The 13,397-nt window shown below is 30.0% G+C and overlaps 1 protein-coding gene and 1 long non-coding RNA gene across 2 annotated transcripts in view; both read right to left on the bottom strand.

Moving 5' to 3' along the window:
* Nucleotides 1-94: 94 nt before the first annotated feature.
* Nucleotides 95-13,397, bottom strand: part of LOC130677482 (uncharacterized) — a 166,679-nt gene continuing 153,376 nt past the window's right edge. Inside the window, exon 6 of the long non-coding RNA XR_008991620.1 lies at nt 95-338. This is a non-coding gene — a long non-coding RNA (uncharacterized LOC130677482). The remainder of the gene's footprint in view (nt 339-13,397) is intronic.
* LOC130677479 (uncharacterized) lies at nt 10,087-12,986 on the bottom strand. The gene is made up of 7 exons (XM_057484249.1): nt 12,320-12,986; nt 12,101-12,245; nt 11,871-12,020; nt 11,540-11,715; nt 11,241-11,437; nt 10,811-11,167; nt 10,087-10,732 (listed from the first exon to the last, which is right to left on the bottom strand). Exons 1-7 carry the CDS (start codon nt 12,926-12,928, stop codon nt 10,411-10,413), a joined length of 1,956 nt encoding a protein of 651 aa, XP_057340232.1. The 5' UTR covers nt 12,929-12,986; the 3' UTR covers nt 10,087-10,410.

The following is a 13,397-nucleotide window of genomic DNA, read 5'->3' on the forward strand; positions in this document are numbered from 1 at the left end:
GTAATGTGTCTAAAGATATATGGGTAAATATATATATGAATATTAAATATAAAATTATACATGCTGAAATATGTATGATACTGATATAGTGTTCCACGTATGTAGCGAATATATATTATATAATTTTTCATAAATTTTATATTATACGTATTTATTATAACGAAAGTATATTAATCATTATATGTTTCCATATAAATTTTTCTAATATGAATAAAATATATTTTCTGCCATATTTCATAAAATATATATGAAAGCCCTGTATATAAGATCCTCTTACGCACCCACACATACTTGCAAAAAAAATTGCTTACGCAATTATCAGAAATGCTTTACTGGATCTGAAAATATAAAAAAATATAAATAAAACGACTTGAAGCATATATTTATACCATAGAAAAAATTATAATATTTTTTAAATTTTATTTTTCATATAAAATAAAATCCATCAATGCAACATATCGCGAATTATACATTTTAAAATACATAATTTTTATATAATTTATAAAAAATGTATGAGTTCATATAAGTGTGAAAATATATTATTATATCTAAAACAGCCAAAATACCTATAGGGTAGAGGTACCGTTTTTGGTCATATTAGGGCCAGTTTTGGACACTTGAAAAATTAAAATAAAATAATTTGTAAAAGACCCAATAACATAATTAATTTTTTTATGTTTAAAGATACTTCTATATCACTATTAAAATGAAAATTTTATTTTACACTTCTTCATCAATTAATATAAAGTATTAAATGTCCAAAAATGGAGCAGTGGCCACGAATGGTACCTCTACCCTATGGAAAATTACAAGGTATTATATATTTTTCATAAATTTTTATGCTGTAAAAATATATTACACCATACATTTTTTCCATACCTTTTTAACTTCCCGCTATGAAAATTGAAGATTATTTTTAAAAAAGTAAGTATTTGGTTTCGATCCAATTTGCGAAAATCGAAATTTCATCAGATGTCGACGTTTTGAGGTCCTAGGAAGCTATTGTGACCATTTTCAGATAGACACCCAATCGTGTGGGTGTAGGTGGATGGGTGTTTGTATCTAAACTTTTTTTGTATGACGATATCTTTTAAACAAATCAACAAATTTGAAAGAACTTGGCAGCAATCGAAAGGGCTCACCAAGGCTTAGAACGTTAGATTTTCGAATTGATCGGCTGAGTGATTAACAACTTAAACAAAAAACAAAAATTAAACAAAATTTTTTAAGTTTTGGTTGCATAACTCGTAACTCGCTCGACCGATTTGTTTTTAAGTTTGATTAAATCTAAGTCTCAACAAGGTCTGCCGATTGCCGCAAATCGGTCGATTTGTTCCGAAGATATCGTCGGACAAAAGAAGTTAAAACACACAGACGTCTGTCTAAAACTGGTCAGAATATTTATCTAGGACCTCAAAAGGTCGAGATCTATTGAAAACTCGATTTTCGAAAATCGGACCAAAACCAATAACTTCCCTTTTTTTTAAATTTTCGCGGGAAGTTTAAAAATGAATCATTTCCTCCAAAATGGTAATTAAATTAATGTAAATACAATTAATTATAGGCCTTTGATAAATAAAAAAAATTTCGGGATGTTCTTTTCGTGGATGAACAAATTTACAAAGAATGCCGATGACTACAAGTCGAATCATCTTCTCTATCTATGCACATGTTTCTTTTTATATCATACACTCATTTTTTGTCACCAAAAAAAAAAAATGTCCATGCATACCGGATGCTCAGCTACTTAACTCAAAATATTTTAAATATTATAATAATAATAATAAACAAAAAAATATACTCCGGTATTTTAGGAATGATGTTCAACTATTTTTTAACTCTATTAAATATCGCATAATTAATTTTTTATGCTTCTCATCAAGTGATTTATTAACTTGGCTTTTATTAACAAAAACAAAATTTTATTTTTTCCCCAAAAATTTTTTTTTTAAATTACGCAAATTAATGAAATTAGTATGAAGTAAAAACAAGTTTTCCGATTAATCGAAACGACGATAAATATATACATATTGTATATATATATAGATATGTATATTGTATATTACATATATTGGGGATAGAGTCGCGTGGCCAAAGCGTGACCAAGTGTCGTCTCTGTTGTACTTATTGTCGAGATGTATACAAGCAACGAGGACAGGTGAGGTGAATAAGCAAGAGGATGCCTGTTGATGGTTATAAGGTGCCGTGCGCACGCGTCTGTCAGAGAAAGAGAGTAAGATACTCATGTAGGTATGTGTATATATATGTGTATATATGTGATGCATGGGGGGATTGATGAGATAAAAAAGAAAGAACGAGGATAAAGAGTACTACAAAGAATAAGAGTGAGAGTGAGTGAGAGAGGGGGATAAGGAGAAAAAAAGGAGAAAAGAGAAGGAAAATGGAAGCGTGCCTCGAGCATGCAGGAGCTTTACAGCTGCCGATGCTGCCCCTTTCACGCACTCACATCAACTCATATCCTTTTCTGTCTCGTGTTGTCAACATTTTCTGTCTCTTTTTTATACTTGATTTGTTTAGACTAAAACTAAAATCGTGTACTTGCTCCCGTAACGACCATACGGTAATTGACAATCCTTTACTTGTATTTTTGTGTCACTATTTTTTTTTCTTTTCCAAAGAAATTGGATACTTGACACTTTCATTTTATCTCTAGTCTTACACTTTTTTTTATTTTATTATTTATTGAAAACTAGAGCAGAATTTTTTTTTTTTTATTAAAAAAATTAATTTGAATTGAGAAATTTTCGATAAATTCTTAGTGTAAAAAAATGTTTTTTTATTGTAAAAATTAAATTCAATAATTAATTTGCATAAGTATTAAAATATTTAAGTAATAAAAAAATTAATTTAACATTTTAGTAATAAATTGGAGTAGTAATAAAATAAATTTTTAATTTAAAAAAAAAACAAATATCAAAAAACGGATCAAAAATGTTTTCTAACCCATTATCTTTAATGACATACAATCAAAAAATAATATCATATAATTAAAAAAAATTATTTCTGTCTGGTATTTTTTTTTTATTACGAATAAATATTTTTTCGGCGTTTACGGGGTAATGATCAGAGCGATATCAGCCAGTGGTTCCGCCCCGAGGTTCATTTCCGACATAATTCTAAAACAGTTCCCGGTTTAGTTTTGCTGAGCGGTTTTCTTACGGTACATGTCCATGTCCATATATTTACGTACACCATTAAACTCTCTATCTATATCTATACACTCATGCACACTCATGTCCCTCGTGGGGGATAACGTATGCGGGCAGATGGTTGTTTCCTCCCTGTACCCCGCTCGTCGTACTCGACGTACCCTTAATCCCCTACTGCCTCTAGAAATTCTCTCTACCCCACACCAACGATCAATCCCCAACAAACCCCAGGGCTTATCTCTCTCTTTATTTCACTTCTTTCTCCCCTACCACCACATATCGTTACATACATGGACCAAAATATACTCCAAGACCTACTTTTCCCCAAAAAAATCTTTAAGCGCACCCTCAACCACTTGTTGGCTTTTTTTTCTCCTCATTACTACTTGTTTCAAACTGTTGCTTTATATACAACATGTCAATTTACTGACCCAAAAAAAAAAAAAAAAAAAATTTCATTAAATTATTTGTATCAAAATTCAAAAAGGCCAAATTGCCCCAAATTTAAGTTAAATCGAATTTTCAGTTACGATTTAAAAATTTTTTTTTCATTTTCAAACAAAATGGAAGTTTCAAAAAAATTTTTTCAATAGTTTTGATAAAATTTTACAAGTATAAATTTCAGTTATATAATAATTTTAATAATATTTGTAGTACAATTAGAAAATAAATGCGTTTAAGAAGGGTTTGCACTTTTTTCTCTATTACATTCAAGTGTAATAGAGAATAGTTTGATAATAAAAAAAATTAAAACCAAAAAGGCCTATAAATATACATAAGCTTTTTTGCTTTTAGGCACAATGATCATTAATGCCAAAAAGGCATATGCTTGCTGTTATAGGCCATTTTGGCATTCATATTTTAATTTTTTTTTTTTTTTTCAATTTTGTCACTCTGAAGCGATAGGTGAATTAAAAACAAATTATATGCCTTTTTGGTATTAGGGACACGAATTAGAGATTCAGTTTCCGAAAGACACTCAGTCGAAAATATCTGATAACCCCTGTTAAAAGAAAAAATTTTAACAAAATTTTTAAGAACCCTGAATCTGCCGACTTTCCCTTGAAAGGAGTTTGCAGATAATTTTGTCAATAATTTGAAGTTTTTTTCTTAAATGAAAGCTCTTATCACAATATATATACCAAGGTTCAATCTACTACTTTATCATCTAGCGTTTCTCTAATTTAGTGGAAGTTTTATTCAGTCGGTTGGGCGGAAAATTTGAACACGGTCTCCCTTTGCTGCACAAGTACAACAAGGACAGTTCTGTTCGTTCCTTCGAGTGCGAAAGATAAGAAAGTGCAAGCCCCCCTTCATTTTCTATTAACAATTCAAGAATGACCATTCTACCCTATCAGTATTTTAGTCCTTCAAATTTATTTTTATCTTACTGAAAATTCGAAATTAACAACTAATAAATAATTTTATTTTCAACATTTTAGTAAATTCTCTAAATGTATATATATATCTATACTCATATATATTTAAGTGATGAAGAATATTATAAGATTATAATTTAACACGATAATCCTTTAGATAAATTAAATAACAAAAAAATATTTAAAATCTATGATGTATAAATTTATAGTTAAATAATATCTGTTAAAATTTCTATTTGAGAATATAAATCAAGATATATATAAATAAATTTACAATGCAAATAGACTGTATATATATTTATTGGGTATATATATAAATATCTGATAGAGGTGCGTAAATATAAGTTGGTTGAATAGATGAAAATTAATACTACGATTTTATAAATTCTTGGGACTGATATGAGATACGAGTATTGGGAATAAAAGAGAGAGAGAGAGAGATAGTGAAAAAGGTGTAGAGTAACCTTGCGCAAATCTTGTCAAGCATAACGTAGGAGAATTTATAGCGAAGGGTGGAGCGGGAGAATTTAACGTGGCATGCGACGAAATTCTATTGTGTTCCAAGTTTAACTACGACCCGTGGCTCTACGCACCAGCGCACCCTCTTTACCCTCGTTCGCGTCCTCGTTCTGGTCCTGGTCCTGGTCCTAGTCCTGATCCCGGTCCTCTTGTCTCACTTGCTCCCCTCGGTATTTCTATTGTTGTTAGAGCACAGAGCAAAGCACAGCAAGTTCTTACTCGCACACATATGTGAGGCTCGTGCTACCGAGGGTTGCCAACCCCCTTTCACCTTTGCGTCGCTCGTGAGTTTTAAAATACGGCTACCTTTATTTACGATGACTCTCAATCATTTTTTTAATAATTTTATTTATTTATAATTTTTGTTCAGAGATTTTTTTTTTAATATCAATCTATAAAAAATAAACTAAATAAATTATTTAGCGGTAATTTTTATTTTTGTCTATTTTCTAATTATTCATCAATTATTTATTTATAATTAATTTAATTATTAATTAACAATTAAAACCTAAAGCTGAAATAATTTTAAATAAATCAATTGATTTTATTTATTTTTATTGATTCATTTTTGATATTCAAACATAGACAAGTATTTGACAGAATTTTCGTTCAGAGTTCGATCCCGGCTCTGGACATTTTTGATAATTTTTTTTTTTTTTTTTTCGTAAAATTTTTATTTAAAGATTTATAGAATTATTAACTTGTTCTAAAACGATATCTGTTGATAAATATTGAAGAAGTTTTTAAATGAATGAGTTACAGAAGTTGAAGTGGTAATTTGTAGCTTAAAAGGTGTTTAGAAAGTCAGTTTGGTATATGCCGCGGTAGCCAAGTTGGTAAGGCGTCAAGACATTGTTTATGCTTGTAAACTTTGACTACTTGAAATTGGTTATTTGTCAGCTTTTAGTCAGTAATCTATCGGTCATCAATCAGTCATCTCGAGGGGAAAGTCGATGGCAAGTCGAGGTCTGAAAAATGTCTGGAAAGTGTCTGGAGAGTGTCTGGAAAGTGTCTGAAAAGTGTCTGGAAAGTGTCTGGGAAGTGTCTGGGAAGTGTCTTTCGGACGAATTTCGACCATATAGATACCTGTCAAAAACTCGCCAAAAACACAAATTTCACATAATAAAACATTTCAATTAATAATAATATAATTTATTTAAAGCCGTAAGATGGACGGTGGCGTCTGAAGGTTCACCTAAAGTTTACAAGTCCAATGATAACTTGAAAATCCCTGGTTCGAATCCAGGCCGCGAAATATTTTTGTAATTTGAACTTGTACTCTTATCACAAATTGAAATAAAAAAAAATTATTTTACAATTGAAATTGAACAATAGTTTCATTTACTAAAATAAAATCACTAAATTTTTCATCTAATTTATCACAAATTTATTATTATCTATAATATATTTAAAATTTATATATATATAATGATTTTTCTCATTGAAATATAAATTTTAAAAATAATCAGCCGACAATTATCAATGTATATCAATCTCCCCATAAAAAATAAACAATCCTCTTTATCAAAAGCATTAACAGTTACACAAAATCCCTTTTTATAAACCCAGTCCTGCATTACACTCGCAGATGCACTGGATTTATTCATATATCTCTCCATCAAACTTCAATTTTATTGCCCTCATTTTAATTCTCATCAGTATTCAATCATCCACAAAGAAAAATAGTCCCCTCACCCTTTAAAACATTAAACTGGCCATGATTTAACCCACGACATAATCCCGATTGAAAACTAAACCTATTGATCATATAGAAAATTGACTTTTTAAATATAAAGATTTTTTGGTGATTAAAAATGACAACCACTGTCTGATCATCATTATTATTATTATTATAAATATATGAATCTGTGTATGTGTGTATGTGTGTACCCTTACGAATTCACTATACAGCAATGCTGTATCAGAGCTCGAGGGTCCAAAAACAACTCTCGGGGCTCTTGGGGTCGGTGTTCCCTCAACTCTACACTACACTACTTTACGCTACACTCAGAACCTCTACTTCATTGGTACTCTAAACCCTCTATACCCCCTCGACATACGTTCAGCGGCTCGACATATGCCACCTGAATGCCGAAAAAACCCGGCGGCCTCAGTCAGGTTTTTTGGTTCCCAATATATATATATATATATATACATTACTTTATGCTTTATTTAAACGTACTGTTCTATGCCATAGGCTATTATGCTTATAGTTATGCTCATACCGAAATCCAAACCCATACCTACACATGTGCCCATCCATGTAAAATTTATACAGTGGAATGCAAATTGGGATTAGCTTTTAAAGTTGTGTGCGTGCTTACGCATTTGACATGTCACACGCAGCGAATAAATTATTATTATTATTATTATTATTATAGGCGCGTGAGTACTTGAGCATTAGGTAGAAATGTTATTGTGCACGTGCTTATAGACTACTCTAAATTCGACTTCTATTTTATTATTTAATAAATCATATTCTGCTATTGTCATTGTCATTTTCTTTTATTTGAAAATTATTTTACGGTTTGGAGATTTGGTGGAAATTTAAGTATTGAAGAGAACTCAGGTTTAGATGGAAATTTTTAATATCAATGGGAGAAGTTCAGAGACTTGGGTTAAAATTCAAATATCGCATGGATAAATTTTGAAGTATATTTTTTTATAATTCATATTAATGAAATGAATAAAAAAAATTTTTGACACATAAACCTAAGGCTGCTTTTGAAAACAATCAAATCCCTTTTTTTTGGACGTCAAAAATTTTAGTTATTACAATTCTACAATTTTGTTCCAAACGACCTGTTTCTATTTAAAAATTTTTACGATTTTCGTTGCTTTGGTTGCAAAATTTAGAGAAATTTTTTCAAGATTCTGAAAAAAGGCTGAAAAGTTTCTAGAAATTCAAAGCTTTAAATTTTATTTAAATTTATTTTTCTACGACAGTTTGAAACTGAGTTACAGTATAATGAATTTGGGAAAAAAATTTTTTTTTAGACTTTTTCGAGTGTCAAAATAATTGAACGTTAAAAAATAATGCGTATAATAATGAAATGTCTTAAATAGCGAGTTAGTAAGTTGTACAACGGCTAAACCATAAAATTTAGTGAACAAAAGAAAGGGATGATACGTTAGAATGAAGGGTGAAGGAAAAAAAAGCCAAGTCACGCGACAAAGTGTATGCATTTTTCCTATTCCAATCCCCCTTTTTTATTTATAAGTCCAAGATCCTTGTCTCACCTCTCGTTTAGATCCCTATATATTTTTTTTTAAAACCGCAAACCGCTTACCGCTTGCGCAAGACTCAAAACTCAAGACTCAGAACAGAATTACACGAGTGTCGGACAAGTAATAAAAAAAAATTAAGGAGCGATATTTGAAAAGAAAAATCAAGAAATATCGGGATGACACGATCAATTCCTCAACAATAAATTTCTTTCTTCTTCTTCTTCTTCATCTTCATCTTATTCTTTAAAATTTTTTATATTCACTTGCTCAACAGAGTATGTATCTAAGATCGAAGAAAAATAAATCTCCATATCTGACTGGCGTTGGCTATACACATTTTTATGAAAAGAATAAAACACGTGAATGAATTCAAAAGACCGATGATTTCTTACAATCTCACAATATAAAAAATACACTGCGATTATAAAGAAGCAAAGATGTATAAAACATTTAATAGTAAAAGATGAAAAATATGTGTATCTAAGTATTAAGCTTTTAGTTAAAGCTTCTGAAGGCATCTGAGTGAGAGAGAAAAATTTTTTTTTTTAACCTAAATCCGGCCTCCGTGGCACGGGGACCGTTTCGAATCTGCGCGTTTTCTTCTTGACAATAAAAAAAATTATTGTATATTTTCTTTAGTCATAGATGTGTATATAGTATCGAGGCCCCACCCTATTCCACGCTTCGAATTCTCAATAAATCTCGAGACATTGACATTTTGTGTCCATGTCGTCGTCCTCGTAACTTTCGACGATCGTCATTTCAAAGAGACCCGCATCTCATTCTTTTTTACTTCAATCATTTATTTTTTTGACTTTTTATATTATCCATGCACTTTGCAGTTTTAATACTTATTTTTTTCTTACTTCCGGTGCATTAATTTATTTATTTATAGAACCGCTTTCGAGGCGTCCTCGGACTCAAAAGTGTTATAAAAAAATTTTTTTTAATTTAAATAATTATTTATGGTGTTCATTGAACAGAATATTCATTTTTCATTCTTGTAAATTAGATACCGGTAATTACAAAATAATTTGATTAAGATTCATGAGTATTTTTTTAAAAATATAATATTTTAATTTCAGAGATAAATTGTACGTTAATTTTTTTTTTTTGTAAAATAAAATTGAGACTTCCGGTTTTACTTAAAATTTGTTAAAACTTCCATTACTATGAACCTGTAATTAATTTAATAAATAAATACAAGTTGCAAAAAAAAAATTTTTAATTCAAATTTTTGGCGCGATTTTTCTAAATTTAATTATTAAAAAATAAAAAAATTCAATTTTTCATATATTTCTCTTGAATAACAAAAAAAATTCTTCTGCAATAAATTTCCACAAATAATTACATAAAACTTTTTTTTTTTGTAATTTTTCATAACAAAAATATTAGATTATTTCTTAAAATTTTCCCTCGAATTTACTAAAATCGCCCCGAAAACAGATTCTCTGTATAAAGTTGCGCCAAGTACACGTCCAATGCGCGTACATTGATCTCAGACTGCATTAAAAGTAATATTTTCACAAAAAAGTCTGAAATCACAAAAACAACAAGAAACTTGAGATTTTTAAAAATTAAAAAAAAACAGTTAAATTTAAACGTAAATAAGTACACTGTTGAAAAGCGGTGTTTCAATGACATCACTTATAATACTGGTATAAGGTAAAATGAACTCACACTACCGGCTGGTGTTTTATCACAGTAATTGATATCATAATTAATATATGAGACAATAAAGGACAGATATTAAGAAAATACGACTTCGTTTTTATATTTTGAAAGCATGCTTTTATTTATTATCATTAACGCATCATTGTAACAAAACCATGTGAAAATAACCATTGTATATTTTATTGTAACGTGTACACGCAGTAATTTGTTTAGTAAAAATTACCAAAACAGTTTGGTACCGTAAAGACAAAAGCCAGCATTTCAGTTTTCACCGTACGTTTAATACCATGACACTCAAAATACATGTTATCGAATTTCATAATTCTCTATATTCTCTTGGTAAAAACTTATATATGTACTACAAGTTACCACAGTACCCAAAATTCCGTAACTTTTACTGCAAAATAATCGGCGTGTAGAAAATATTGAATACTCAATGATTAAGCTGGGGGTGTGATAGTCAATTTTTCGGCATAGTTTACAGGAATGAAATGCACATATTTTGGGGAAATATGTTTGAAATCAATAAATCCGCCGTAGCCAGGTATACTCTTGTAATATAGTCCAATTCCACCTAGTGGTGTTACTGGTGATACAGTGACCGGTCGCATATCCAAAAATGGTAATTCCGCGTTGCCTGTATACTTATCTGACCATTTAGATATTGCTATATCGACGTAATGACTTCCCGATTGACTCATTTCATAAGTTTGCTTAGTTATATCCTGAGGTGCAGAGAGTTGATTTAAATCTATATTCACTCTGTGAAGAAATTGATCAAATTAAAAAAATAAAAAATCAATTACATTTATCATGCCATCATAATATGCTGTTCTTTACCTTGAATTTCCGGTATTTTCTGGAAACCGTGAAGTACTGTAGGACTTAATAATTTTATTATCAGAATCATACATTTTAGTTCCCTGTATCACCAACGACAAATGATTATCAGCCAATGTTTCAAACTTAACACCCGTCACAAATTCTCCATCAGGCAGTAAAATATCATCCATATTAAATGATTTCAATGTTCCCGAAAGCACAACATATTCTGGATGATTATTTTTTGTGTAAGGTCTTTCATCTTCAATCCATCTAAGAGTATTTATATCAACTGTACCGTTAATGATCGTTCCACATTGAATTTTAATGCTAATTATACCCTCTTGAACATGGAATTGCATATTTGTTACAACTCTGGAGATGAAAATCAAATTATAATAGAAAAAAAACTAATTACTTTTCGAACAAAAAAAAATCAGTATCTCACTCATTTATTTGAGGATCGCACGTTTGCCATGATAAACTTAATTTGCGAACACTCAGGATGCGATCTGAATTTTGATCACGATAACAATCATCTTCTACTATTGACTGAACACCTAAATGACATCGTCTCCCAGTAAATATGGTTGAAAAATCTGGGGATTCTGAATATGATGAATCAGGGTGGGTCGAAGTGAGTGCCTGAAAATTATAATTATACACGCATTGACGTATCGACTAATGACTAAATCCATTGGAAATAATGAATAAAATATAAATATGTGAAATAGATCGGAAACTTACAGTTGGACAATGTTTAGTCACAATAAGTTTTTCGTCTTCCAAATTTGCATATTCCGCAAAATCTACACATTCATATTCTATTCCTCTTGTATCAGGTTTTAACTTCTGAAATCCTTCATAAATGGTTTCTGAAGATTTAATTGATACGTAGTTTTTGATACGAATATAATTTCTTCCTAATAGTAAATGTTAGAGGAAATATAACAGAATTAGTAACAAGAACTTTAATTGCGTAGAAAAAATTAGGAATCGGTGTAACAAAAGAGCTGCAGAAATAGTAATTTTTGCAACGTCTTTTGTTTATTCCAATTTCATATTTAATATATAGAACCTTCTCCCCATGATTGCGGATCACAAGAAATTGTCGATTTGAAGTTTATGTTGTTATTCGAGTTCAAATAATACTGAATTGACTCAGTTATTTTAATGATGGATTGTTTATAAATGTTAAGATACTCGTATTGCCTATTCTTGTTGAAAGCTACAACGATAATTAGTAATTTTTAAAATCTGTACTAGTGTTGATATTTGTTTGTTAATTAAAAAAATAAGTATAATTACTCGGATCAGACGATTTAAGTTTACGATACTCATAAGACATTATAATCATAGTGTACCCTTGAGTGACGGTGGTTATTACATATTGATAAAAATTAAATAGTCTATCGTAAGCGGAAATACTATCACATTCACGATGATGATTTTTCTAAAATAATAAAAATATAGACATATAAACATAATGATTCACATTGACGTGACAAAATGCCGAAGTCATATTACCTCATTTTTCGAATAAGCGACAGCTATTTCAAAAACATTTTTTCCTGGATAAGGATCATGACCATCAGGCAACTTAGTTGCTTTCAAAATTTCCGTTAGTTTATCCTTTAAATCGTCATTATCAATAATCGAGGCAATATATGTATCGATTTCTTCATGAGTATAGTCTTTGATGTAAGGATAAATTTTCTTAAAATCGTTTTCATATCTAGTTCCAATTATATTCAATTTGTTATTTATCTCTAACACGTAGTTCATATCTTCTCTCAAAGAGAGTTCCTCAATAAGATGGATGGCATTTGCGTCTATGACAGAAGTTAAATTTCTGATTTCTTCTTTTACGTTATCTATCTTTGAACACGCTTTATAAATATTGTCGAGTTCATTTTCTACTTTCTTTTGAAACTCTTTATCGCTATCGTCATTCTTTGCTAGCTTAATAATACCATCCATACCGGTAAATAGTGTAGTAATATCGTTAATTATATTAACTACTTTTCTCAAGTCTGTCACTGGGTTAGGCGCCGATTTTACGTTAGCAATCAACGATACCGAACAAATAATCAAGAACATCGATCGAATGATCGATGATCCTAATTTTGAAACCATCTTATTCGATGTTAGCCAACAATTATATTCAAACAATTCTTAATCTATAGTTATAATAAGGAATAAAAATTGTACATATAGTTGAAATAAGTCATTAAAACAAAATTATTATTATTTCTTACCTAATATCAAAACTGGCAACAGAGTCGATTATTTGTTACAGTGAATTCAAGTGAGATTAGCCTCGGTTTATATACCCAAAATTTAGTGATGGTGGGATGAATTGATTGTTTTTTGACCAGTAAAAAATAAGAACGTGGAAGATAAATTTCTTCAAGCTCGGGGGTATTTTTTATCCATCCAATAAAATCTACTTGATGTATCTCAAGTGTTATCATCTAATGCATTAAATTTTGCTTTGTGTTAATGTGCCTTTGTGTCGTTCATATTAAGAAAGATAGAACACAAAAAGCTTTATCTAACGTTAAACTAATATTATTAGTGGGAAGTGTAGTCAAACTAATTAACG

Source organism: Microplitis mediator, chromosome 11, assembly GCF_029852145.1.
Source record: "Microplitis mediator isolate UGA2020A chromosome 11, iyMicMedi2.1, whole genome shotgun sequence".
Lineage (NCBI taxonomy): Eukaryota > Metazoa > Arthropoda > Insecta > Hymenoptera > Braconidae > Microplitis > Microplitis mediator.